The 27,858-nt window shown below is 38.3% G+C and overlaps 2 protein-coding genes across 2 annotated transcripts in view; both read left to right on the forward strand.

Moving 5' to 3' along the window:
* Positions 1-206: 206 nt before the first annotated feature.
* On the forward strand, positions 207-20,274 carry LOC131796503 (uncharacterized). Its single transcript, XM_059114095.2, has 38 exons — positions 207-235; positions 754-963; positions 1,356-1,614; positions 1,887-2,004; positions 2,257-2,462; positions 2,564-2,802; positions 3,077-3,182; positions 3,524-3,685; positions 4,064-4,195; positions 4,511-4,642; positions 5,355-5,561; positions 5,846-6,071; positions 6,442-6,491; positions 6,814-6,964; positions 7,394-7,562; positions 8,017-8,282; positions 8,698-8,858; positions 9,029-9,188; positions 10,107-10,239; positions 10,539-10,731; positions 11,004-11,106; positions 11,223-11,336; positions 11,621-11,794; positions 12,170-12,409; positions 12,743-12,874; positions 13,248-13,382; positions 13,853-13,975; positions 14,185-14,310; positions 14,980-15,177; positions 15,742-15,936; positions 16,237-16,479; positions 16,823-17,062; positions 17,564-17,779; positions 17,897-17,962; positions 18,453-18,614; positions 19,059-19,223; positions 19,518-19,643; positions 20,072-20,274. Exons 1-38 carry the CDS (start codon positions 222-224, stop codon positions 20,272-20,274), a joined length of 6,255 nt encoding a protein of 2,084 aa, XP_058970078.2. The 5' UTR covers positions 207-221.
* A 3,454-nt stretch (positions 20,275-23,728) lies between these two features.
* LOC131796502 (uncharacterized) overlaps positions 23,729-27,858 on the forward strand; it is a 28,327-nt gene continuing 24,197 nt past the window's right edge. The window contains exons 1-8 of the mRNA XM_066164417.1: positions 23,729-23,870; positions 24,171-24,332; positions 24,972-25,142; positions 25,711-25,899; positions 26,099-26,269; positions 26,442-26,630; positions 26,885-27,114; positions 27,195-27,427. Coding sequence (XP_066020514.1) covers positions 23,798-23,870; positions 24,171-24,332; positions 24,972-25,142; positions 25,711-25,899; positions 26,099-26,269; positions 26,442-26,630; positions 26,885-27,114; positions 27,195-27,427 — 1,418 coding nt within the window. The 5' untranslated portion in view covers positions 23,729-23,797. The remainder of the gene's footprint in view (positions 23,871-24,170; positions 24,333-24,971; positions 25,143-25,710; positions 25,900-26,098; positions 26,270-26,441; positions 26,631-26,884; positions 27,115-27,194; positions 27,428-27,858) is intronic.

Genomic DNA, 27,858 nt, shown 5'->3' on the forward strand with positions numbered 1-27,858 from the left:
AGATCTGCTTTGAGATCATCGACCCGCTGACAATCGAAAAAATTGTCACCAACAAGGCAGCTTATTATGTAAAGATCAGCGCTCTACCGGGGTGGACTAAGCCTGAATTAAATGAGAAAATTCCAGGATTCACCATCTGGATTGATGAGGCACAAGCTTTGAGAAAGTACGAGTTCCTATGCGCAAAATCCGAGAAGTATGTCCCATACACCGAGTTTGTTATGCAGGATGTCAGGTGAGCTCATAACATGATGTATTATTAAATTTTTTTCTTTATTAACATAATTATTTTTTTATGCTGCGTTATTTTTACCTGTCGCAACTTGACAACATTTGGCTCCAAAGCAATTGCCGATATATTATTTCAGTCACCGATGGACTCTATCTGTATTTGTTGCTGTTTATTATGTCATTCGTCGATTCATAACATGCGAGAATTGACAGATAAAAGATCGGGTGAGCCAACCACGAAAGCCACCTCACCAAGCTGTTCGCGGACCAGTAAGCCATTCAGCCAAACTCAACCAATTTAGCAAGCAACTTACCACTTGACATATCACTCGCAAGAAAACAAAAACATAAACCAAGTATAAGCATGAGGAATTTTAGATGAACATATTTGCCAATTCACATTTGCAGCCATTCATCATCATACGTTGAACACTCTTCAAAAAAAAAAAAAAATGAAAAAAACATGACCATTATATTTATACTTATCTGCTCTGATATCTGAAAATTTTGTCTTTGTGCTAGATTCTCCTATTATACCGAGGGAAATTTCCAGACTTTTAAAGCCAAAGGAGATTACTATTTAAAATCAGGAACTTTGTTCAAGACGGAAGTAAAGAAAAGCGGAGGAGTGTATGCCACGGGGAACGCTGACTCAGCTAATTTTGGTGATATGATGGCGTCCTTTGGTTTGGATCCACACTATTTACCGGAACCTTTCATTAAGGCATTGACGTAGGTTTTAAAACACTGGACCATCTATTTTCGAATGCCTTGTGTGCAAAGTTACTTTTCTTCGTTGTTTGTTCCCGTGCGTCCGATTTATTAGAGATGCCTGAAAGAAAAAGACTAATCTACAGTAAAACTCCTCCTCTTCCTCGATGAAATGCTCCCCATTTGGTGAAATATAAGCTATCGGTAAGGCTCTTACCGAAAAGTATGCTTTCCGCCAAGAGAAAATTCGTTATAGATTCTAGCCATGTTAGTTTTGCTCTGCGACCCTTACAACAAAGAAACAACAGTAATGATGATGAAAGGAAAAAGAAACCCGAAATAGTATTCATGAAAAGAGACAGACGCAAGATGAGTCATTTTAGACTCACTCTACTAAATGGTTTTTCTCGTAGACGAGTTGGTATCTGGAATTTTACCATGGCTCCTGCCCAGTTACTTAGAAATCTACAGAGAAATGGAGTATTTAGATTCACAGCATCCATCGACGCCCTTGGAGTGCCAGTCCACGTTGAAGTTTTGGCAGGCATCAGATTTGCAAGGCCGACATTTGCTGTTGGATTTTCCTTCGATCGTGGGTCGTTTGGAAGGCTGGCAGAAAAACTGTCTGGAATCGACGTTGATTTCCTGGACAAATTTGGTGTAGAGCTCGAGGTAGTAAGGATTCTATGTTCGAACACTTTTTGTTTTAGTACCTTAAATACAAACCCAAGCCAGTTGTGTCAATCACTCAAAATATTCGTCAATATATCACACGGGAACAACGAGAGTTCAAAGTGGAAAGGTTTCTTACTTTCTCTACTGAGAAATTCAATCGTTTTTATCTCAGTGCTTGTTTGATTTTCTTGTAACAGAATTATGCAGCGAAATACAATTATATGCTGACTTCTACATTTTACTGTATACTTTTAACTCCTCCCTAACAGATTGGCGTATCTTTCCACCCTCCGAGTGGCTTAGGATTTCAACAACTCTATGTCGATTCAGAGACAAAGTTTTCCAAGGAACCGCTTCATAGTTACATCTACACAAGTGTTCCTCAAGGTATGTATACCCCTGCCAAAAGATTCTCTTCTCAAGATTTGAAGCTCACTTACATGCCATCATAAATTACTTCTTTAAAGGAAACGCAATCTAAACTAGTTATTTTTTTCTAACTTTGTATAACATCAGACGAAATTGCTGAACAGGTCAGACGTTTTCTTTTCAGGATTTTTCCCCTCGATGGAAATTTGTTGTTGTTATTGTTGCTTTGGATAAATAATTTTAATTTTCGTGAACTATTTTGGCTCATAGGTATCTTCGCTGTAGCTCAGGTTGTCCTTCCAAAAGACTGTAAAGGCAACAAATTCTGTGAAATTATGAAGATGATTGTAGGGCCGACAATTAAATGGTATATCACTGGTCACTTTGAATGGAAGAAGATCCGAATCGCTACTGGGTTCGCTAATGTTCGCATCCAAGATGGCCTTTACTTTCACAAGCTTGAACTCTACGTCGAGGTACTTGTGGAGAGACTACTGACACCTTGCTCGTCTAAAAGTTTTTATGGTTGATTGCTCGATACGTTTTACGAAGATTTTTTTTTACACTTTTGATTTAGGCGGACTGGAATGATACAAAAGTAAATACTAAAATAGGTTTCCGTGCTGATATCAAAGTACCAGTGAAAGGCGAAGTTTTCTTTGATGGAATCAAGGCTCCAGAGAGCGCTCTTTTTCTGGTTGGTGGGTTGGCATACGACTTTACAGAGCAGGTAGTGAGCGGAATTCTGGGAATGAGAGGATTCTGGCGCAAAGCATTCTCCATCGACTTTCTTGGCATTGGTAACATTTATCTTGGGTAAGTGTTGAATAAATAGTCATATGATATCAGTTTAAAACCTAACTTGTTGTGCACATACGTTCAAAATCGTTCAGTTATTTAATACTCACAAATTCATGCTATGGCTCTTAGGATGTCAAAAACGAATTGGATTCCCTCCAACAGAAAATATAAACTAAATTCTGATAATTTAGATACTCTCAGTTGTCGTCTTTTTGTCTTAAAACATCCGAGAAGAATCCAGACTACTGATGCAGATTTGATCTCTTGTCACTTGCTTTTTGCATTACAGTTTGACCTACCAAGTTGGGGTACCTTTACCTATTACCGGTGTCAAGTTTGGAATGGGAATCGAATATGGATACGACTGTCTTAAACCTGGAGACTTTACTAATGAAGTGAGCTTGAAGACATGTATTATACGCCTCGAACGCAAAATAAATTGGTGCTAAGAACTATTGGAATACTGATTGAAGAAGACAGTGTTCATAGTTATCTTTCCCTTCCTTGATGCTCACAAGAAGTTAAGAGAGCTCTATCGTCAGGGAAACTATATTGTGGAGGATGTATTCAAGAATGTATATGTATCAGTATTTGTATTACTTGTATATGTCTCCGTATGAGTATCCAGCAGCTCAGCTCGGGTCCCATGTCACAACTGTTATTGGAGTTTAATAACACGTATTTATTAATTCAGTTTTATCCATTGCCTCGTATATTTATTCCCTGTTTTCATTAGGGGCATTGTTTTGGAGGCAGTGGCTACTTTGGGGTTGGACAGCCACAGTTCTTCTTCGCTGAAATGACAGCAATGACTCTCGGGAAAATTATACGCCTCTTGGGATTCACATTTGAACTTCCACCTCCAATAGCTCAGTCTGGCTTCCCAGAAGGCGCTGCGGTACGTTTTCCAATTTTTGGTAAATGTCGCTGTTAGCTTCTTGCATCACTCTTGCCAATATCAAAAAAGTACACGTACGAAGAGCACCGATATAGTTGCAAATGTGATTCTTTTTATGGGGCAGCCAACACCCTTTAAGGATCAATGAAGTAGAGTGTTAGAGTGACAAGGCTGATAGATTATGTCACCGAAAGATATTTTCTTTTAATCAGGGTGTTGAAAAGCAAATAAAATACACTCGGCTGAGAATCCTTACCCGACATACTTGTTGTGTATTTTGAAGTTTTGGGGTTTCCTCAAATCCCAACCATATGATTAAAATAGACTGCTACAAAGGAGAAGATATCAATCTGATTCAGAACAAATTTATCATTACAGGGCTCATACGGCGAATCTACCGTGGATTTACGAATCACTGGTGGTTCATTCATTCCTGAGGGTCTTATGGTAAGAGGAAAGGTCAATATTCTGGGATGGACGATTTCTGCGTTTGCTAAACTATCAGATTCGGTAAGCAAATATAATCAGTTTTGTTTTGTTAGCTATCTAGATATTTAAAATTGACCATAGCGCGAACAGTATTTGTCTTGGGAAACACCTACGATGAAGATCGTGTGTGGAATGGTGTCATATTTAATTTATTAGATATTATCAACTATCAACATGACGATAGGGGGCAAATTACAAACACTACACGGTTAATTGAGCCATGTCAGATTATTCAAAAGTATTGACTATTAAATCTAGATTTATTTTAAAGAATCATGAGTTATTCTGTTCTTAAGGTTCATGGCGATTTATTTTTCTTGTTTTGATCTTTTTCAGTCAATTAAAATAGATCTAAAACCAGACCCAATAAAAATCTTGGATCTGGCTACGATCGTTAAAAGCCCAACTGAACCAGAAAAGGGACCTTCATTCTTCGTCGAAGCCAAAAAGGATCCAATCTTTTTCGAAGTAAGCGACTACTGATTCATACTATCTAGAGATCTCCAGCATTAACCTAAGTACCTGTCACACCCCTCCTAAGATAAATCAAAAGCATATTTTAGCGAATACAAACAATTGACTTAAAGTAAGCCTCTTTCTAATTTATTGCTTCGCGTGGAGATTCTTTAAGAGGCTTTTTCAACAACTACAAGTTGATTGAATTTTACCGGCACAAGCTCTATGTCGAGCCCTTTATAATGGAAAACGGGAGAATTGTAATTGAGAGATTTTTCGTTCTCAATCTTAGAGCTCTCTAAGCTTTTTCGCTTCTGACCAAGAATCAAACACAAGTTAACGTAATACGAATCGCTTAATCTCTACAAGACAAACAAGTTCTAGTTAAGTATCGAGAATATTCCGGAATAGTCCATAGCAGCTTCTGTTCTGCCTTACTTCGCTATGCGATTGGTCCTCTCGACCAATCGATCAGATCGAGTGCTGAAACCGATTGTGATTTGCTCACTTGTGTTCTCCCGCGCTCAAGCACTTTCCTTGTTTTTCCTTAGCATTTTCACCGGCTTCTTGTGTAATTTTGCACTCCTCTGATTGGCTGTTATGGCTACGTCAGTTTTGGTTTGCGAATCTTCAGCGAAATGCGCCTCATTGACATACACTTTTTTCATTATCAAGATTTACCCTTGGCATATCATGACGGAATATTATTTAATCACCCACACAGGCTTTTATAGAAGGATATATAGATCTTTTGGGGATCTTGGCCTACTGCCGGCTGAACCTAACGATGACTCATATGGAGCTGGTAATTCAAGGAAATTTCCTGGGTCTCATCAAGGCTGAAGTGTTCGTGTCATCAGCCTTCAGTTTGACCTTCTTAGGCTCCAAGTTCTACTGCAAAGTCTCACTGGACCTAAATGGATTGAATAACGTAAGAAAATGGGCAAATAGTTAGGAATAAAACTCTTCAAGTTTGATAATAACAAGGCATTTTTTTACGTGAGAGCTGGGGATTTTAATATTTATTTATTTTGTCATTTTAATTGATGTTATATATGGATTGAGACTGAGAAACTAAACCTTTTCTCAAACATCTTAAAATTATTAAATTTAAATTTACTCTGTTTCTTATTGATATGTTCCTGATTGACCAATCTGGAGCCGCATATATTTTTGCGTATAACTGATGAATTTTTATAAAATATTGTTTCGCAGGCCCTAGATGTCGCAGCTGAGGCTGTTAAAAGTGCTTTTAATGAGGCTCAAAAGAAACTTGCGGATGCAAGATCTGCAGTCATAAAGGCAAAGGAAGACTGTAAACGGAAGATGGTACTCAAATGTGACAACTGTAGAAAGCTTAAATGTGCTCAAGCAGTAGTCAACTGTAAAGGGTTCTTGGATAAAGCTGGAAAATGGATTGGTGGTGTTGTCGATATGGCTGGTAATTAATGTTAAAAATACAAAAAGTAAATTTCAGAGATTGATAGGATGATCTGCAACTTCACAGTTCATACTGCAGCACCTGAAATAAGCTGTAAGTCATCTCATTGAAGTTTTTCCCTTAGAGCAATTTTTAATTCAGTATCGTAGAAACAAACTCAAAGTATAAAAAAGCAAATTATCTGAAGCGCGTGAGAGCGAAATTCTTGATTTGTTCCAATTTGAAATCTTAATTTGGAAGATGTGGCGAGGTTCCCAGACAATTCAAAGAGCAAAGTAAAGCAAAACCAGCATATTACTTTCAACAAGCAATTGAAACTAATCTATGGAAGCACTTGAATTTTTCTTTATCATATTTTCTGCTTTTCAAGGGAACTGGATAAAAGGAACTATAAAGAATGTTGATCAAGCTTTAGCTCCGGTAAGTGAATAGGGCTATTTACATTCATAATTTGAGATTATGACAATGACAATAAGACTTATTAGAATGATGATAAAAGTAATAGGTATTTTGAAACAATCAGGTTGAAAGTTCAATTTGAGTCATGTTCACTTTTCAAAGCGAACCATGATCTCTGGAACAATAACGAATGCGTTTAGTTTCTGCTTAAAAAATAAAAGTCTTTTAACTCAATTATGAGAGTCCTTGATGAAGCTGATTTTGGTGATGATAAAATACATTTCCTAGTAAGTAACACGTCCACTCAAAGGAGTACCAGACGTAAACATAGTCTTCATCACAGGTTGCTAATGCCATCAAGAAATTCTTCAAAGGCTGGAAAAGAAAGAGAGCAGTACACGACATGCGCAATGAGAACTTTGCACTTCATATCCGCCGACGCCGATTTATTAGTAAAATATTATGCGAAGGCCTGGTTGGCGGTGGCTGCAGTTGTGAGTGTCTTAGCCATAAAGCTATGTCTTAAAATTTCACCATTTATGAATTTGTCGACCAAATAGTGTGAAATAACGTATTGTAGTGAGTTGCATTGATTTGAAAGTATGTTTATTTAGTACTTCTCTCCTTCGCAGTTACTGTTTAGTATTGTCATGTAACGCGTGTTGTGTGACACAATTTACCTGACGTGTTAAGATCTTAACAACGGCAACGAAAAAAAAAAATCTATTTTATCAGAGGCAAAGGTAGGATTACCCTTATGTTGAGGGTAGGTGCATAATTTCCATCAATGGTCATACTGGTATTTGTGGGGCTGCCTGTTTTGCTTTCTCTATGGAAGGATGAATGCATCCTTGGACCCCTCTTCGCCATCAGGCCATGAACTTCCATGGACCACACCAAATACCTTTCATTGCCGCTTTTAGCTGTATCTAACCTTTGTGAAGGATCCTGCCACCTTGGGGACCACATCGGGAAAGGCCTGTGTAACGTTTTAGACATTGCAGTTGGCCTCCTGAAGTTAACAGAGACGACCTGTAACTGGGTCAGCAAAGCTATCAAATACGTCCTAACACAGCTTTTCAGAGTCTACAGGTAACTAAATTTGTACGGAGAAAGAGAAAATTTGGTGCGATTCACATGACTCAACTTTACCTATGGCAGTTAAACTGTGATCCACGCTGCCTTCAAGCCAAAAGCTACGTGGAGTAGCTTTCGGCTTGAAAACATGTTGTTTCCTTTACGAAAAGAAGAAAAAACGGAAAAATATCCGCTTGGGCCGATTAAATTTCCAAGTCTGCATTTGAAGGACCAATTGGAACGTTCCATGATAAAAATTAGGGCAAATGAATGTCTCTTAGAGAAATTTCTCCGGGTTGAATTGATTTGTATCCGTGCATTACTAAGCACAGTAAAACTATCTTAGGCGTATCTAATTTTTGGATCAGATGGTTTCGATGAGTTGGGTTCACCCCGTTGTTTCTTCCCTAAGGAAAAAGAGAATTTTGTTTGATTGTGGTTTATGGACTCTGTTTTTTTTCAAACATAGCATCAAATTTGAGTTTTCACTGGCTGCTTACGCACTGGGAGGGAACAGCAATCTCATATTCAACGCAGCATTCGACTTGATGATATTTGGGAGACGTTTGTATCTGGCAACTGATTTCAACTTGAGAGATGCGATCGGTAGCCTGAAAAGGGGAGCAGATAAAGCTACGGAGTGGTACAAGGAGAAAATGAATAAAAAGGGAGCAACAGACACTGAGGAGAATTACTACGATAATGCAAATCCTTACGCTGATTTTGACATGTCAGGTACATATGTTTATCTATTACCAAGAGAAAATAATCATTTTCTCCTGTAAATACTTCTTGATTATGTATACACTACCGCAGCTTTACGCAAATGTATCCGTTGAATATAACCAGTGACTTTTACGGGACTTCCAAACTCTGACATCCTCTTTTCACCGCCTCTCCTTGATTGCCTTGCCGTGAAATACTGCGATTAAAAAAACCGACTAAGATGTATTTCCCGTTTAGTTGCGGCTTATAAGAACTGTTCTTTTAAGGCTATTGTCTTCACCGTCTTGAAACTCGATTGAAAGGTTTTCTAAGAATTCGAAATAAGCCTGTAGTTTCGTTTGTTTTGGAAACGTTACATGAACTTTATTACCTTTCCAATGATTGGAGAAAAATTTCTAATATCTATATTTTACTTGCTCTGTAGAAATATTCTTGATAGAGAATCAGCAATCAGCCACAGATGACAGACGCGGCGCTTGTTTTTTCGTTGAATCCAAGACAGATGGCGCTCTTATCAAGGTAACAGGTTGTAATGATACAGATGAGAGACAGAACTGGGCCTACACTATGAAAGGACAAATCATGGTAAGTAGCATTGTAATAGATATTATTCACGTAGCCATTTTGAAAGATGGTTTTTTTTGCTGCGAATTTAGTTACAAGTAGATTTCGTGTGGAGAATTGAGAATATTCTCGATCCCAGTTAGCCTGTGTACATGGCAGAGCTTATCGTTCTTGAATTATTCTTCATTTAGAATACATGGTCCCAGTTGTGTATTGATTCAAATGGAGGGTCAAAAAATTCCAGATTGAAGCAAACCAAATGTGATCCGAGAAAAGATGACCAGAATTTTCAATGTGATTTGGCGGTTAGATCTCTAATGAGAAGGCGAAGCGATCAGTGCTGGACACTGGGTGAGTGAATTTGTGCTGTTGTTGTGTTGTTTGCTCTGTATGACTTCCTCCTACACATTCATCTATCTGAAATATTCTCTATAAGAAACTTGCCAGCAATTTATATTTATAGTTGTAGATTTTTAGCTTTTGATTCTTTTTGAAGTTGGCAAGACGGAAAACTTACGTAGAAACCACTTTGTAAACGACACTATTGTCTGGCTTCTATTGGCTGTTAAATTTACCAAAATGAAAAAAATTATGCCTTATCACCAGTCATTCATGACTAGCCCATAACAAATCTGGCCTTCAAATCTCCTGTGATAATGTACTGTTACATTAAGGTATTGTTGCACTACAGACCAGTTAAATTGATCACCCTGCCGTTTTGAAACGATTTCTCTTTATTGAGTGACTTTGTAAGTTTTATTGTTTCAACACGATTTTTACAATGATCATAACCATTACAATTTCCTAAAATGTGACTGGGGCATTAGCTGCTTTATTTTTCAAAAATCATTCTGTACGTTTGTAATCGGATAGTTGGCTATAATCAGACACCTGTAATCGGACAGTCAAAGCAGCCAACCATACTAAGTCCTCTTAGCTAAATCCACAATCATAGAATTGATCACAATAACTATGGCAACAACCACAATTCTGGGGAATTTCCAAAATGGAGGAATTTTTCACTTTACACGCTGTCTCTACCGGAAATGTTAGGCTCAAATGTATTTGTTTATTTTTTCGGAAATTGTAACAGTTATGATTAGTTGATAACATGACTTCGTGTCGTCCAATTCAGTCTGTAATCATACTCGTGATTAAGAAATCAGACTCCCGCTTCGCGGTAATCCGATTTTGTCAATCGCTTGTTTGATTACAGACCGAATGGGACACTACTCGTTCCTAGTACCATTATAATTTATTTATTTTCAGGGAAGACAAGCTTGAATGGACCTGGCTCTTTGGTTCATCTTGGATCATTGAAGTGTATTCATCCACAAGGAGGAGGCTACAATGTAGTCGAGGGAACAAAGCTGCTTATTCATTGCGGATGCAGTGAGAGCAGGTAAGATAAAATATGTTTAAGCCTGCTTATTCTTCTATGATTTAGGGAAGTATCACCCTCCATTCCAATGGAGCTTGTTAATAAAAAGCGTAAATCTTGAGCATTCGGGCTGCTTATCTTCCTCACTGCAATGGCTTTGGTGGAAACTAGAGAGCTGTTGCTTACTCATTATGAGAACGCAAGATTACATTAAGAACAATAGGGCTTCACATCTGAGCTACAAACCCAAAAATAACTCACAGATGGGAAAACTGACGGATTCGCAAGCTTACCTTAACCTATATGAAATCAATCAACAGATTAGAATTCGTCCTGCAAAATGGTAATTTGGTTCATACCAAGAGTGGAAAATGTGTGCGACCTATGGGAGAAGCCTTGGATGGTGTTGCACTTGGTCTGTACTCGTCTTGTGAGGGGCATCAGTTTAGCTTCACTGCTGGAGGGTCTCTACAGCACGTTAGAAGCAGGAAATGTGTCAACACCAGATCTGGAGTAAGAGTAGAAGTAGAATAACGCAGTTAAAATGTCTTGGAAGAAATATTTCAGCCTTTGGGATTTTGTCGGTCCACAGGATTTGCGGTTTATTTATTTACCAATTCAGATCTTATAACTGTGATTCTGTCAGAGTTTGATAACAGGCAATGTCAAATTATGGTTAATTTTTGTTCTCTTTCCTTATTTAACAGACAAAAATTGATCTAAAAGAGTTGAGGGTATTTTTCATATACAGCTTAAGTTCGTTGTGCTTTTTTTTCTTTTATCAGAAAATGAAAGCTGCGAACAATGAAGATATGGTGCTTAGAAGCAAGTGCGAAAATAGTGACACTTCCCTCACCAAGGAACATCTTCTCTTCAGTTTCGTTCCGAGTAAGTTGTTCTAGAACGTCTGTTTGTTGGCTTTTTTTTCTTAGATAATGACCTAAGAATCAGAAGGGTATGAGAGTGTGTAATAATTTGATGCTTTTTGTATCTTCTTTGTTCAGCTGATCCAAGCGTTCATCTCGAGAGGTGTACACATTTTGATAGAGCAAGGCTGGATCAGCGGTTTGAGGTCATGGAAGAACCAGCCGTTAGCATTTGCAGCAAATTCGCAAAGAGTAAGCTCAAAATTAACTTACCTTTGATGATTAAACGGAAAACAATTACAAAAAAAACAAGGAAAACATTCAAAACATTCATTTATTCTTATTTTAAAACAGCAAACGCGATAATTTGACGGTAGTAGCAACTGAAAGCTGATTGTAATAGCACATTCTTTAAATTTGTATTTCTTCTGCACAACGTACACGTGCATACCGAGGCTTAAGTTGGTTTTACTCTTTAAATTTCAATTAAAATAGTTACGACCCTCTTTACCCCTATCTGAAATAATTCCGTTTAGATCTTGCATACAAGAAGGCAACAGAGCAGTCAAGTACTGATAAAAATGGATTCAGTTACCGAGCTGTCGACGAAAACTATTCGTCCCACTATGAAGATAAGTCTTGTGCACAAACCAAGAAAGAAAAGAATCCTTGGTGGGCAGTTGACCTTGGAAGAGAGTACATTGTCACTGGTACGTAAACTAAAAAAGCTGTGAGTCCATGGCTTCCAAATTACTGACCCAAATAATTATGATTTTTTTTTGCGGTGGTAAAAACCCTCGGGAAGTTTGTGAAGGCGCCCCAATTCCCCTTCTATATTGAAATATTTTCAAGTTACTATTTTATTATTTTGAAACGGTACATTTTTTTGTTACCACCGTTGACAAGGAGGTCAGGTGAAGCATTTTAGCAGTTGTGTCGAGGATTTTAATAATTTTTTTTATAGTTTGAGAAGAGTCTTACAGTCTTTGCTTTGATATTTTTCCTCTCCGATATCACCCCTCGAAACACCGATCAGAATGATCATCAGCTTCCAGTTGTTGATGCATCTTAATGATTCTTCTCAGATGTGATGATTGTAAATCGCTACAATAACTTTGAAAGACTCACGAACTTTGATGTTAAAGTTGGTGTTAGCAAAAACAGCACAGAAAATCCAACATGTCACGACCGTGTGGGGACTGTAGGCAAGGGACAGGCTCTGAGAGTCCAGTGTGATCCACCAATCCCAGGACGATACGTGTCAGTGCAGATGTTCGGAGAAGGGATTTTATCCTTATGCGAGGTTGCAGTGTATTCCAGAGTTGGTATGTCAAGAATAACGATAACGCATACGTTTTATAGACGCGGGCAGCAGGCGGCGGTTGAGAATTCTTTCCCTGGTGCCCTCTAGAAATGCTTTTTTGTATTTGCCTTTTGTTGCCAAATGTAAAGGCGCAACACGATGAGTAAATAAATTGTACTTCCATTCGCCGTTCACGTGTCGGATGTGTCTGTACCAAGGCTCCTATCGTGTTTCCTTTTTCAGTTTAAAATTTTGATTTGAGGAAAGTAATGTCCTTAATTACTTTGCCAAATAAAGAGCTTTAATTGCCCTTCACAATATTAAAATCACTTTGTTGGTGTTTCTCCTTTACCAGGTGCCTTCGCAGATTTATGTCAACTCAATAATGGCGGCTGCTCACAGGTCTGTTATAACCTGTGTAACCTGAAAGTCAAATGTGGCTGTTGGCCTGGTTACACTCTGGCTTACGATGGAAAGACATGCACTGGTAAGAAAAGTTATCGTTCCTTTTTGTTTCTTTTTTTTTTCTTTTTTCATCCTTTTTTTTCCAGTGGACTTGGTGTTGATGTCATGCGTTTTCGGTTGTCACGGTAGCTATCTCCATAAATACCACAGAAAGTAAAACAGTTGATAACTCATTGAGGGATAAAATGTCCCATCAGGTTTGAACTTAAGTTAAATTTTGAGTCGATTAAAGAAATGTTCATCCTATATATTTACAGAGCTCTCTACGGCAGGTAGGACTTGGTCGAACTCCTAAGAATCGAATGACAGTTCAAATCTTGGAATGAGAAATTAGGCTTCTTATAGATCTGTTTCACGAAGAAGCTGGCTTAATTTGCACTATTTTCCTTTTTTAGACAGAGATGAATGCCAAATAAATAATGGTGGCTGTGATACTTTAAATGGCCTGTGCATCAACACTTTGGGAAGTTATCACTGTCAATGCAAACAGGGATATCAATTTCGAGAGAATAGTGAATTGATTTGTGAGGGTAAGTAACCACAACAATTAATGTACCTTGCCTTGACAAAGTTTACTTCTTACTTAAATGGATAATGAGTGTTTTTAAGATAAAATATTACAACTTACCTTCCAGGTCGTGTTAAAAACTTTTTCGTCGTTTTTTGTTGTCTCAACTAATATAACGCATGAGTTATTAAGCCTGCTAGTCGATTAAACGTGCAGTAACTACTGCGCAAATATAATAACATGAGCGTCCTTAACCCTTTAACTCCCAGAAGTGATCAATATGAAAATTCTCCCAATAATATCCTTACATTATCTAACAAATAGCTAATGAGAATATTCAAACTCTTCGGTTAGAAGTCGTTGTCTTGATCTACCACCAAATTCTCGTAACTAATTTACAAGAACATGTAGCAGCTAGAGGGAAGAATTACCAATCAGATCTTGAGACTTGAAGGGTTAATTGTCTAAACGTTTTTAACCTTGTGTCCTCAGATTTTAATGAATGTCACATGAACAATGCCGGATGTGAACAAATTTGCAGCAACAGCAAAGGAAGTTTCAACTGTGATTGCAGAGCAGGATTCAAACTCAAGGAAGATAAAATGGGTTGTGAAGGTAATGGACGAACAGACTGTCAAGGAAATGTCTATGGTACATCTTGTTAGGACCCGAATTTGTTAATGCTCATATTGTTATTATTTCCATTTTAAGTAAAGTAATCATCATTTCACGATTATGGCAACTTTACTTCGTCAAAGATGATACCTTTTTAAATGCACTTGTCTATGAAACTGTCAGTAAAATAAGCTAATACTTCCGTGCAGATATCGATGAATGTGCTTCGATTGACAAGGGTGGCTGCGAGTATAAATGCAGTAACTATGAAGGAGGATATTACTGCACTTGCCCTGCTGGTTATCGACTGATGGACGACAATAAGGGATGTGAAGGTACTCCAGTTAACGCATTTTCATTTATCATTCTTCAAGGGTAAATTGTATATAATAGATTATCGTCGCCTTCAGTTTGTTCAAAATTTATTATGAGGATATTCTTCTAGCGTAAAAAGAGTTTCTAACGTTTTTTGTTGAGACGTTAACGTGGCATGCATGCTAGCAGATGTGCATTACTCCAGTAACGTCACACAGGAATGACAGGATAACTTTTGACATCTGAATCAAACAAAATATTTTTGCATAATTTTGGAAACTGTGGTTTTTTAGTCAGAGCTTATTTCAAGGAAGGCTTCAACATCTATAAGTACTAAATACTTTTATAAACCTCTGTTTGGATAAAATTGTCATCTGACAGAAACAAAGCTCACTGCCAAAGTTATTTGTGTGCTTCTCAGTTAAAGAGATTTACTGTCCAGTTTTAGAAGTCCCATTCCGTGGTAGAGTCACACCAGAAATGGAAGGATAACGTTTGACATCTGAATCAAACGAAATATGTTTCCGTAATTCTGAAAATGTGATTTTTTAGTCAGGATTATATCAAGGAAGGCTTCAACACCTTTAAGTACTAAATACTTTTATAAACCTCTGTTTGGGCGAAATTGACTGGCATCTGACAGAAACAAAGCTCGCTGCCAAAGTAATTTGTGTGCTTCTCCGTTACAGAGATTTATTGTCAAGTTTTAGAAGTCCCATTCCGTGGTAAAGTTACACCAGTGATCTGCACTGACGACCGTGCAAATATCAGACGTAACACTGTATGCTCGTATGGCTGTGAGACTGGACACCATCTGATGGGCGATGATAAAGTGTTAATTTGCCAGATTGATGGAATGTGGAAGGGAACTGTTCCATTTTGCAAGCGTATGTGATACAAGTTTATTTGACTCGTTGTTATATTTGTCAACGCTGTAGAAAGATAGCAAGAGCATCTCCCTTCTCCAGTCAATTCAATGATTTTTTCCCTAAGCGTCAAAACGGCTAAATGTATATGACAAGAAGCTCAATTGTCGTTTGTAAGAAAACGTCAATGTAAACTTAACTGATAATGATTTCATACCGCCAGAGAAATTTTCTGTAATTATAACATACATGTAATTTACCTAAGGAAAGTTTACAGGATTACCTTGCTACTCCTAAAAGCTTAGTGAAAACAATTTCACGTACGAAACTCCGCAAATTTTTGCATTTCTGATCAGTCAAAAGATTTAAAACACCGTCTCCCACACCATCTTAAGAGCTTCAGAGCATTACTCCCCCCTCGGCTTAATGCGTCTCACACAATCGCTACGCGTAAGTCAATAGTTCACCATGGTTACGTCTTTCTGTGAAGAAATCTGATGAAATATAAGGTGGAGGTGTTTCCCGACTGATTGCTTTTCTTTAAAAGATAAAATTGTCTTTGCTTTCTCCTTTGTAAATTTTCAGCGGTTGTGTGGCCGAAGTTGGCTTTACCAGAAAAAGCTGGAGTGATTCCAGTTTCATGTTCAGAAACAGATGTTGAGTATGGAACAGAATGTGTGTTCCACTGTGATGATGGCTTTGAACTAAAAGGTCCACGGTACACCACATGCAAAGAAGATACTTCATGGAGTGAGATCGCACCATTGTCTTGCGTAAAAGGTGTGTTGTGAAATGGTTATTTACAGGGAAAACGCAGTCAACTTAGAAACGACTTATTGTGTTGGGAACGAGGTTGAAATAAACACATTACCTGGTCGCCATGGGAATTTAGAGGGTGGTGCCTTTGAACACATTGCCGTATAAAGCTGTAGGCTTTTGAAATAATTATCATGATAATTTACCTTACTCATCGATCCAAGCTCACTTAAGAACGATTGTGACTATTATTGGATAAGTGTACGGGTAGTATCTGATATTTCTGCTAATGTCACACTTTGGGTTACCGATATTTGTTTATAGTCGACACAGATCCATGGATCGAGTGTCCAATCGACAGAGTAGAAGATCTTGATCCAGACAAGTCCACTGTGGTGCTTGGTTACAAGTGGCAACTTCCACGAACCAACATGAAGAACGTGACAGTATCGCCTAGCAACTACGATGAGAATTATCCATTCTCTGTTGGCAAACACCGAGTCACATGGATGGGTGCGAGTGAAAGTGGATCACAGCTTAGCTGTAGCTTCTACATAATTGTGAATGGTGAGATTTTATTGCCGTCTTTTGGAAGACACTCTTGATAAAGCTGTGATCAACAGCTGAAAAGTCTCCTTGCAAATCACAAAATTGTTAAAAATTAGGCTGCGCGATTGATGCAATTTATGCTAGATTTGACAGAATGTGAAGAATCCCATCAATTTGTTGAGATGTTTCCTACATGTACAACTGATCTTATCTGTTGCGATATTTCATCATTTGACATGAATGGAAAACGGGATAAGAGCGTTCGTACTATGTAAGTACCTGAGCTATAAGGAAGAAATTTTATAAATAATCACGATATAATTCTTGCCAAGTTTAATGTTTCTTATTGTCTTATCTGAAGACGTAACCCCACCCTCAGTCCAAGGTTGTCCAGCCTCATTCACAGACTTCACCGACTCTCATCAAAAGAGTGTCACGTGGGAAGAGCCAATTTTCACTGACAATGTAGGCGTTGTCAGTGTGTTATCCAATCGTCAGCCAGGTTTCGAGATGGATACCTTTACGTCGATAAACATCAGATATACTGCCACTGATGCATCAGACAATGAAGCGTTCTGCACTTTTAATATCACAGTGGAGGGTATGCAATATTTAAAAGCATAATTTACCAAAGTTTTTCTTCAACAAGATTGCTCGTCCGGAATATCACTTTTATGTTACAGGTTAAAGCAACTACTATGAAAACCGTGACTTTCCTTCGTCTTTGTTCTTTTCATTTTCCACTTAGAAGTGAAATAAATACTAATCTCGAATTAAGTCCTTTAAGCATACTTAACCGCTATGCGAGATGAAATTTTTGATCTATTCATTTGTGAACTTTTATCCCGGTTATCAAAATGAGATTTAGTTTCCATCAAAGTTCATAGGAGAGATTTCACCCATGGCTCTAGTATCAAGTGCGAGATTTAGTGCAAGAAATTTTTTTTTGTTCAGCTGCGATAAGATCCAGACCTCGGTAGTTAGGCTAACCCACATTCGCAACTGCGCAGGTCGAATTGCCATGTGGGAGAGAATGTTGAACTTAGTTCTTATGGAGAGGCACCGACTCCTACCTTACGTTTCTCGAACCTTTTGATTTTAGGTTCAACTTGTATGACTATTAATCCTCCAAGAAATGGCACAGCTACGAAGATGGGCTGGTTCCTTCAGCTAAAATGCAATCCTGGATATTTCTTCAACCCTCCTCCCTCAGGATCATTTGGTCTTTTTCAAAATCACGTGTACAGGTGCCTAGGAAATAAGTGGGTAGCACAGAGTGATGGAGTGTCCGTGTTAACAAAAGCACCAGATTGCGTGGGTATGATACCATTCTTGAGCTTAATTATCATAAAAAATATGAGTGTTATTATTAAAGTGTTGATATTATTATAATTATTGTTAATATCTTTCTAATATCCCTTTATTTCTTTATTAGCTCACGCAACTTCTTATGGCCGTTCGTTTTGCAAGGAAGGTAGCATTTCTATGGAAAGCATCTGCGGTAAGTTGAGACAGATAAAAATATCAATTAAAAAAATTTTTATCATTGACTTCATCCCTCTAAAAATGTAAACACGCTCCTATATGTTCTCTTTTAGTAAAAGGAGAGAGATCTAAAAATTACCCAGGTTTCTCCACCTCTCCCCCCCCCCCCTCACCTGATATGCGTAGGCGGCAAGAAAACAATTTCAAGCTCACAAAATCGCTGAAACATGAAACACGCAAAGGAGGGGTTGGGGGGAGGGGGGAGGGGGGAGTGGGAATCTGGCAGCAGGAAATCGTTGAAAGAGCCGCTTGCGTGAAAAAATGAGTACAAGCACTTTGATAAAGAAAAACCAAAAAGAAAGCCCAAGTCACCTGCTCCTTATCAACAGCGTATAATTCAGCAGAGAGCTTATCTTGTCATTTTGATAATTGTTTTCATTGTTCAATTAATTCATTGTTTTTGTCATGTACTTACCTCTGTAGACTCATGTCTATTTGGTTGTCAGTTAACTGCCCGCCCGGAACATATAGCGACAGCCATAGCAACACATGCGTAGAATGCAACCCGGGATTTTATCAGGACCAGGAGGGAATGACAGAATGTCAGCCATGTCCAAAAAGTTATTCACACATTATAAAAGGATCTAAATCGAGTGATGATTGCAAGCGTAAGTAGCATTGTTGGGTTCGACAATAGCTGGAATAGTGTCATTTGAAACCTCACAGTAGTAGTATCGTGCCAAACAAATTTGATTTTCAACCCCTCATGTTGAGCTATATTGAGCTGCTATGCTCCCCAGAAATATAACCTGCCATAATAAATGCAAACTCAAGTTTAGATTGCAAACGAATATTTGAAAACCAACGGTTCCAACGAAGCTGAGTCTGATTTTTAAAGTCCCAGTAGAGTGGCAAAACAACTTATTTGGTGACTGTTCTTTACATTCTCAAGCCTTTATATTTTTCAATTTTTTTGTCCTTAACCCTTGTAACTTCTGATAAAAACTTCTTTCTCAGCTTTAAATTTCTCAAAGAATGTTTTTGTTAGGAAAACAAAGAAATTTATTATTTTGTTGAAAGCTGTAACTCATTTCATCTCCTTTGAAATCTAGCAATCTGCAGACATGGGCACTACTCTGTTAATCACGGCATGGCACCGTGCGTGGAATGTCCAAAAGGAACATACCAAAACAGAGAACAACAGACTATGTGCCACGCGTGCCCAGTAGGATCGATTACAACTAATGTAGGAAGTGTTTCATTGTCTGACTGCTTCTGTAAGTATTGGACCTTCAGAGTTAAAAGATTAAACTACAGATCAAATTATATTTAGTAGTGAGTGGATTCTGTGAAGGTAAAATCGTGGAGAACTTGGAAAAAAGAACTCTGGAACAAAAATGGGATCCAGGAACGAACTCCACCAAAATTTGACGCCAACTAAATGAATCGAACCCAGGCCACAGCAGTGAGGTCGAGTGTTCATATCGCTGTGTCATTCCTACACCCAAGGATCTCTGCTTGAACGTTATAACTAATTGTTATCGATCCCGTGTGCTATTCAATTTTCGCAGCTCCTCTCCGTATCATGATGACCATCCCGAATTCTGATCATGTCGTGAATGAGGAAACAACCATTACGCTCGCTTGTTACATTGAGGGCATCCCAACTCCAGCAATAACATGGACCAAGGTTGATGGTAAGATTCGTTATGCATTTCATGCTCTTGATTAATTGCGTCCACAAAATGGCTCTAAACCTCTTACACCGCCACGCTAATAACATCACGCTAAAGGCTAAGAGCCAGTAATCAAAATTATTCCTAAAGTAAACTAGAAAAAATCACGCAAGATTTATAATCAACGGAGTTGACTGACAACCTTCGGAGTATACCGCTGTTCGACTGTGTTTTCACCTTTCGTAGTTTTCTCCGTATCAAAAAATCTCTCGCACTTTGAAATATGCTTTATGGAATGACTCACTTAGAGATTAGAGATGTCCGTCGTGTGCTGAAAACAGCGCTCTATTTAACTGACGTATTATAACTTCTAAGACTTGATTTCACCTGGTTAACCTCCTAATGTACCAGTAAACTTCCTTGTAAACCATGCTTAAAATTTTTTGCAGAGGAAATTCCTTCTGGGCGGCTCAAAATCCGTAATCTCTATGACGCTGATGCGCATTTAGATGGCATTGAGTATTACATTCACGATGCTGTTGTTGCCGATTCTGGTACATATGAATGCAAGGCTACAAATAAACATGAATCAGTTAGCAAGCAAGTGAGAATCGAAGTACTGGCCAAGTCTTCATCTGGCGCATTGCCTTAATAGGTTAGATATGGACTGAGCGTGTGCTTCAGCGAGTAAGTTTCGAAGAGCGCTCCTTTTGTTTGGTATGAGAGTTCATTTGCTTTCCTGGTTATTTTTTATGATGACGGAAAAAAAATATATGATTTGGCTATTCAGGTTTTTAATTTCTCTTGAGGTTGCTGCTCATACCTCTCACTGTTCAAAAAAGTAAAATACTTAAATTCAGCCAATGAAAATTATCCTTTTCCATCGTTTCACTACAGGTAGGCTGGTTTTGTTGGATATATTTGTTTGGTACTGTAAGGGTAGGGTAAGAGAGTGGACTTGGATTAAAGGTAGTCTTTTTCTTACTAGGAGAGACTGAAGTTTGGGTTTTTTTGGCATGGGCAGCCAAATTTTTACGTTCCCTCTCTCTCTCAATATTCAAACGTATAAAAGCTTCTACAAAGTTTTAGTCCAGTTGGAAGGAAGCCATCTACGTGTACAAGTGCAATACCTCGGGTTAACTGATGCGCCAAAAACCCGTACAAATTTGTATTTGTACAGTCTTGTAAGCACACTTTTGATTAAAATGATTCGCTTTATTTTCTTTCAGAAGCCCTGAACTTGACGAAGCCAAAACGTTATGGACCAATTTATGATGATCTGTACGTCTTTTTATTAACAGACGATAGAACTAAATAAATTTCAGTAAAACATACGCAGCCTTTTTTTCGTCATCTTTTAAATAGCTTAAAGGGATTATTTAATTCGCAGTTAATTCCGCATGCTGGTTTACTTCTTAGATCTTGATATTGAACATCATTGTGCATCGTAATGCACCATCACATTTTATTGTTTTTCTTACATTTTCGCAAAGAGTCTATCTTTTTCTTAGTTATTGGTTTCGGGAAGGCTAATTAGCCTGTGCTGACAGAGGAACGGCCTGCTCAACATAGACAAAAGAAATATGGGGTATTAAAAACAAGAGCTATGACAAACTTTTCAGTATTTTCCAAAAGAGGATATGGAGTTACATGTTTTTTACGTGATTCTACCCGACTGCACTTAAAATCTCTCTAAATTCCGCGATACGGCGTGGTTCAGTTCGCAACAATATCTCCGGGACAACCCACCCTGCGTGCATGTGCTCTTGCTACACAAATGGGAAAATTCGCTGTGGCAATCTCCCTTGGCAAATGTGTGTACAATTTAGAAATTTGTGAAAATTTTTGTTTTCCATGTCAAAATGTTCTCGCTGCTATCTATGTGCTCATGCAGAATTTCGTAATACACGCGAACCAGCGCTAAACGGTCTAGCTTAAAGTGCAAATGGAGTTTCTCGGCTGTGGCTAAAAAGTTCGCTTTGATAGCGAAACGAATACGAATTTAAATACGGATGCTTTGTTTCTGAGTTGTAGGGCAATCGAGATTTTGTTTGAGCTAGATTGAACACGACGTTAGAGATTATCAGTTCTAAACCCGTTCAGTGGTTTGTTTCTTACAGCCGTAATGACACAGGGATTCCCTTTTTCCTTCATGAAGGAGGTTGAGAAGCTATAAATACAGGAGCAAACAAGCGCCTGTATATTTGCGATAGAAACTTGTATTCTTTTCTTGCGTCTCCACCTGCTGCTGTACACAGTTAACCTACATCCTTAGGGTGCAACAATATTTTATTCATTTAAAATGAGTTGTTTTCAGTTGTGGCGTCAGATAACGATTTTCGCAAAACGAGTTCAAATATACGTAGGTAAGCTGACAGAGGTGTTTCCTATGAAGGGGGAGAAATAAAAAAAACTTAAAAACTTACAGCGATGGAGAATTTATTCATGTTGGGAATCAGTCGTGTTCCTAACTTTGGGAAAAAGAAATAATTTTAAATGCGCGACGACAAATGCCTCTTCACTCCTACAAAACAAGTTTAGTTCAATCAGCTTTGAAATTATGAAAATCAGCGACAGAAAACTAGAAAAAGTCTGAATTTCAAACAGGATTCGAGAAATCACTGTCATGTATTTTCACTGTGCTAAATTTGCAGTCCACAAACATCAGCTTAAGCAACTATTTGGATAAGATAGTTTCAAACTTTGTGTGACAAAACAGCTTTAAAATGTGTTTTAGGTTTTATTTGAATTAGTCACAATGCACCAATATAATTCAGCAACTTCCCAATGTAGGCGTTCCTGTTTGCTTGAAACTAAAATAGATTTGTCGTGCTCAACGACTAGCCAATTCACAAATATAAGGTTTGTTATTATTACATATATCTAAACATGGGGGCGTGCATAATGTGTAAGATTTTTTATCTTTATTATCTATATTTGCCATCTGGTCTTCGCTTCTCTGGAGAATTTTTCTCCCTCACCTAACCTGAAGTAAACGTGTACAACTCACAACTGTAAGAGCGTGACAAAATCAAATTTACCGCAACGATTAACGAAGACCTTAACTGATAAATCATAGTTTTTACTTATCATTCACAGTTGCTGTGAACGTGTCTTCATGTCATTGAGTAAACAAATCCGCTTAGTTGAATCACCTGTTAACCCGGGAAAAGAACAGCTTCGAGAGAGGAGACGAGGTCTGTTACCGAGAAAAGAACGCAAAAGTGTTTGTGACTGGCAAAGACCGATACTTCATCAGGCCATCAATTACATCTGAATACTTCGCGCTTTTCTTGTTGAGTAAAATTTCAAAAACCTCTACGGTTTATTACAGTCTGTAACTAAAAATTAATCTTCGACAACTTTATAAACATGTCAGATTTCAAATAAAAAAAATTAATATTTTTTTGCTATTTTTCTGCAAAGTTCTATTAAGGACTATTTGAAGAGAGAGTAAAATTACTATTAGCATAGTTGGTCATTCGCCTTTGATGCGAACGTTATGCTTAAACTTACAACTGAACAAATAGACGCCCTCCACGTGCTGCTCAAAAGCCACCCACGATGTTAAAGCAGTCAAAAATTTTGAGGTATTATTTCCCAAGCGACAGTACTGCTACATAAATGGAAATCCTCCGCTTATTTACTGTGAGTACCACTTTTTTGACAGTTTAAAACATTGAGAGAAATTACGTTCCCTACCTTGACTCCTCAAATTTCTTTGAGGAATTCTTAGATTCTCTATTTCTTTTCGTTTATCTGACAAAGAAAGCGGAGGATTTTCATACACGATTTCAGTTAAATAGCCATTTAGTCGAGAAGAAAAGATGAAGTCTATAGAAATTCAAAAGTTGTTTTAAAAACATTATAATAGTCCACGTTGAGTTATATATTTAAAGTTGGTCCGAAACGTTCTAATTAATTCGGGTAAACATAGCGCTATATTACTTGTTTCTGTTCACGGCCACTAGAATGTATTAACTCACCTGTTATTTGTATATCAGAGCAGAATTTACACACCTTTCCTACGCTACGTATTTTGTGACATAACGATCTCAATTTAAGCAGCTTCAATTTATCAGTTCGCCGCAAACTGCTCAGTAGAGCGCAAGCACTAGTTATGCTTGAGCTTAGTTCAGTTTAAAGCTTACGTATATTCATAGAAGTTAATCATAATGGAAAAAGCTGCGTCTTTCATACTTCTGCTCTCGGTTCTAGTGGCATTGTGGAGTAGTGCAACCGGAGCCAGTAAGTAGCTTAATGACATTTGCTCGCCTTACAACGAGGGCTAAATTTCCGTCAAAAGAAAAGAAAATATTTCTCCTAATTCAGGCCTAGCGTAACTGATTTTCTGAGCATTTAATTCATTTGAAAAAGATTTGAAAACCACAAGGAAGTTTCAAACAAGTCATGAGAACTGAACTTCATAATGGGCCTCGCTCACCATAGAGTCTCTGTGGCTCAGTGGTAGAGCATCGGAGTTCTAAGGTTCGATTCCTCATGGGGACTCAGAATTTGATTTACCAATTATTTTATTCTCAAAAATAGCGAATGGTGGCTGGGCCAGTTGGTCAAGATGGAGTGGCTGTGCAGCTGGTATTTGCGCGGGAAATCAGCGGATTAGAACAAGAACTTGCACCAATCCCCTTCCCTCTGACGATGGGTTGTACTGCGACGAAGGAGATAGTTCACAGCAACAGGACTGCCAGAGTAAGAAGAAGATATTTATTTCTTGTGATTACTGAGGTCTTCCTGGCGTATTTAAAGAAGAAGCACTTGAATGCTATAGCTCTGCTTTTGAAAATTACGCTATCGTATTCTGTTGCAATTCCATTCTATTTCCGAGCTGTCCCAAATTTCCTTCTTCATTCGGCCTGCAGCTCTGCCCTCCTTTAAATAAGAGTTTTACCGCGTTACCTAAGGAGTGAGACCAATATTTACGTGATTGGCATAGCAAGTGAATGCCACGTAAGCAGCACACAAGTAATACATTGACCCTAATATGCAGGCGCACAACACCAATATGAAAACGTGACCAAGGAAAAAGTAGTCTTTTGTGATGCAATGCCTTAGTTTTGACTGATAAATAAAATTTAAATTCCTAGAATGAACACAAACAAACAAATACATTCTGATCAATGCTCAGTACTCGAACTGGAACTTGTAAGTATTGGCCGAGCTGGCCTATCTTTTCGCGAGAAATTTATGATCAGTTGCAATAGATGAAAAGAAAAAAAACAGAAATGACAAAACTAATATTAATAAGAGGATATGGAAGAGGGGAGATTGTTGAGGAAAAGGATTGAAGAAGAAACATATCTAATCCCTTTTTTAATTATTTCTTTTCAGTCGACGGTGGCTTCACCGAGTGGAGTCAGTGGTCGATATGTGAAAACCCTTGTGGAGGATCTGTAGTCAACAGGACAAGAGGATGTACTAACCCCACCCCCTCTCCAGACGGGATGCCTTGCTCTGGACCAACAGTTGAAACCAAGATGGAGTGCGTGGGGCCATGTCCGAGTAAGTGAAAAATATCTATAATATTTTAATGGACTGAGTAGTTTATTTTCCAAGTTGTCATTAACTGCAAGAATTGAGCAATTGGAATGTGAGAGTAAAAATTGGTGAAATATTTTCTTTGAATACTTGAGCTGGTTATGCTGAAGAATTAAGGAAATGAACTTCATTACGTAGTATTTAAAAATTTTTTTGAAGAAAAACGTTTAGAAACTCACTAATTTAGAGTCAGTCTTATGGGATCGTATCAGCAGTTACATCAGATTGATTACTGAGTATTTCAATTTCTCAGGAGGCCATAAAAATCTTGTTCTCCTAAGCTAACATTAAGAAATGAACACAGTCGATCATTTATCAACAAACGAACGACATTCAATACTCACATTTTTTCCTAAACGATAAACAAATGCTTGAAACGCCTTTTGAAGCAAAATGTCAAAGGCAATTGACTTACCTCCGACAACTCAAGCGAACATTTATTCAAGTGGTTTACTAGTTTCCAAACTCAGCAGCACAAAAGTAACTTAGAAATGTACAAAAGGCTTCCGTATTTCTCATTGGTTTAATTTAGCGGGCCCTCTGGATGGTAACTGGGGTTTCTGGTCTCCATGGACGCGGTGCCCTAAGACCTGTGGTATATCAGCAGGATCTATCATCAGTAGAACGAGAGTGTGCAATAATCCACCTCCAATGAATGGTGGGAAACAGTGTGTTGGTGATGACAGAGAAAGTGTTCGATCTTGCTTTGCGCCTTGTCCAGGTAAGAATGGCTCATTTTCATATGACTCACGAATCCTAGCTGTACTTTAAAGCGAATTCTTTTTCGTAAATGCCCATCCAAACTGGAGAATCGAGCGGGCAGAGAAGCTGAACACTGTATTGTTGAATCCAACCTAATTCAACTCGTCTTTTCAGAACTAATCATCGGTTGGTTTGCTCCCTTTTCGTTTTGTTTATAGTCGATGGTGGGTTCGGTTTATGGTCAGCATGGGCAACATGTAGTAAGACGTGTGGCACTGGTACCAAGTCAAGGAGCCGACTGTGTAACAACCCAGTCCCTGCTAGTGGAGGAGAAAACTGCACTGCGGATTTCACTCAAGCAAGGAGTTGCCAACTTAGATCATGTCCTGGTAAGTAATCACAAACTCTTTTTTGTCAAGATTACAACAGTTTCTTAATGAATGAAGCTGTTCTTAAATTGTTCAAAACTTCAACATTTCCTTTCTTAACAAACAAACAGAAAAACAACAAAAAGCACATGCAGGTAGAACGATAATTATTGCTTGTTTGAATACTATTCAGGTGCCGTAAATGGAGGGTGGACACCGTTTTCATCTTGGAGCACGTGCACGGAGTCCACCAATTGTCTTCAAGGCACTAAGAAGAGAACCAGAAGCTGTACCAACCCCCCTCCAGCAAACGGTGGTGACTCTTGTGTTGGTCTGGCTGAAGAAGAGAAGATTTGTCCAACGCAAGCCGATGGATGCACACGTAAGAAATTATAAGATCTAAATTTTGCCTAAAAATTTCTTGTAATGTCATTGGAAGTAAACCCAATCGAAAATTGAGGTTTAGCGAAGTTCGCAACGGTTTTCTCGGGTGTACCAGTGACTCAACGACATGCTTAGTGATGCAGACGTGCAAGGCACTGCTAGGTTTATAGACGTGCACTTTTGTTGTTGGTAAAATCTGTAGAAGAGGTCTAACTTAAGTTTTCCTTTTTTTTTTTTTTTTTTTAATTCTAGCCCTCAGGCCGCAAAAACCAGACAAAACGCAGGCCGATCCAAACTCCTGGATTGCTCTCGAGTGTGGAGCGGCCGAAAAGTTTTCTGCAACAGGTTCTTACAAACAGGATATCCCTGCTGCTGTTTATTCAAACTTTGACTTCATGAGAGCTGAGCTGGAGAGCGGTTATTTTGCTGTGCAAATGGTTCCTGACGATCAAGATGATTATGGACGAAAGCAGCTAAAAAAGGTGTGGTTACACAAAATTAGACTGCGCTCTGTTCGTATCGAAGATGGAAATTTTTTGCCTATGATCTGTTGTTTTTTCAGGTATGCTTTGAGATAACGACATCCTTAACCATCGACAAAGTCGTCACTAACAGGGCAGGATACTACAAAAGTATTGATGCTTTGCCAGAGTGGACTAAGCCCGAGTTGACGGAGACTGTTCCTGCATTTACCATCTGGATTGATGAGTCACAAAGTCTTAGAAAGTATGAGTTTCAGTGCGCAAAATCGGATGAGTATGTACCACTGCCGGGTTTTATAATGAAGGATGTAAGGTGAGTCTAACGTTTCAGTGAAGCTTACTTCCATGTTAACATCGCACACAAAATATAGTATTAGAAAGAACGCTAGCCCTCATTTATCAAGCTCATCTAACTGCAAATGATTTGAGAAAAAAAAAAGGCTCAACGGAATGACCGAGAAAAGACATAGGCAGTCGGAGTTTACAGTCATCTCGTCATCAGGAAGACTCGCCACCAGCGAGCTCACCATCAAAGAAAGCATTTTGGAAAATTGATAAAAGCAGAAAAAGAACGTGCAAAGGAATCAGAGAGTAAACGAGCCAATCGTTGACTAAGATAGATGAACTAGTCATCAGATTAGTTTGGCCAAAAAATAGCTAAGCGCTGGCTTAGTCGCTGACTCACTCTGTATGATGTCAGGTCTTATAAGCACGTTTTTCCTTATACCTTTTTAGTAACCATAA

This window comes from Pocillopora verrucosa, chromosome 3 (genome assembly GCF_036669915.1).
Source record: "Pocillopora verrucosa isolate sample1 chromosome 3, ASM3666991v2, whole genome shotgun sequence".
Lineage (NCBI taxonomy): Eukaryota > Metazoa > Cnidaria > Anthozoa > Scleractinia > Pocilloporidae > Pocillopora > Pocillopora verrucosa.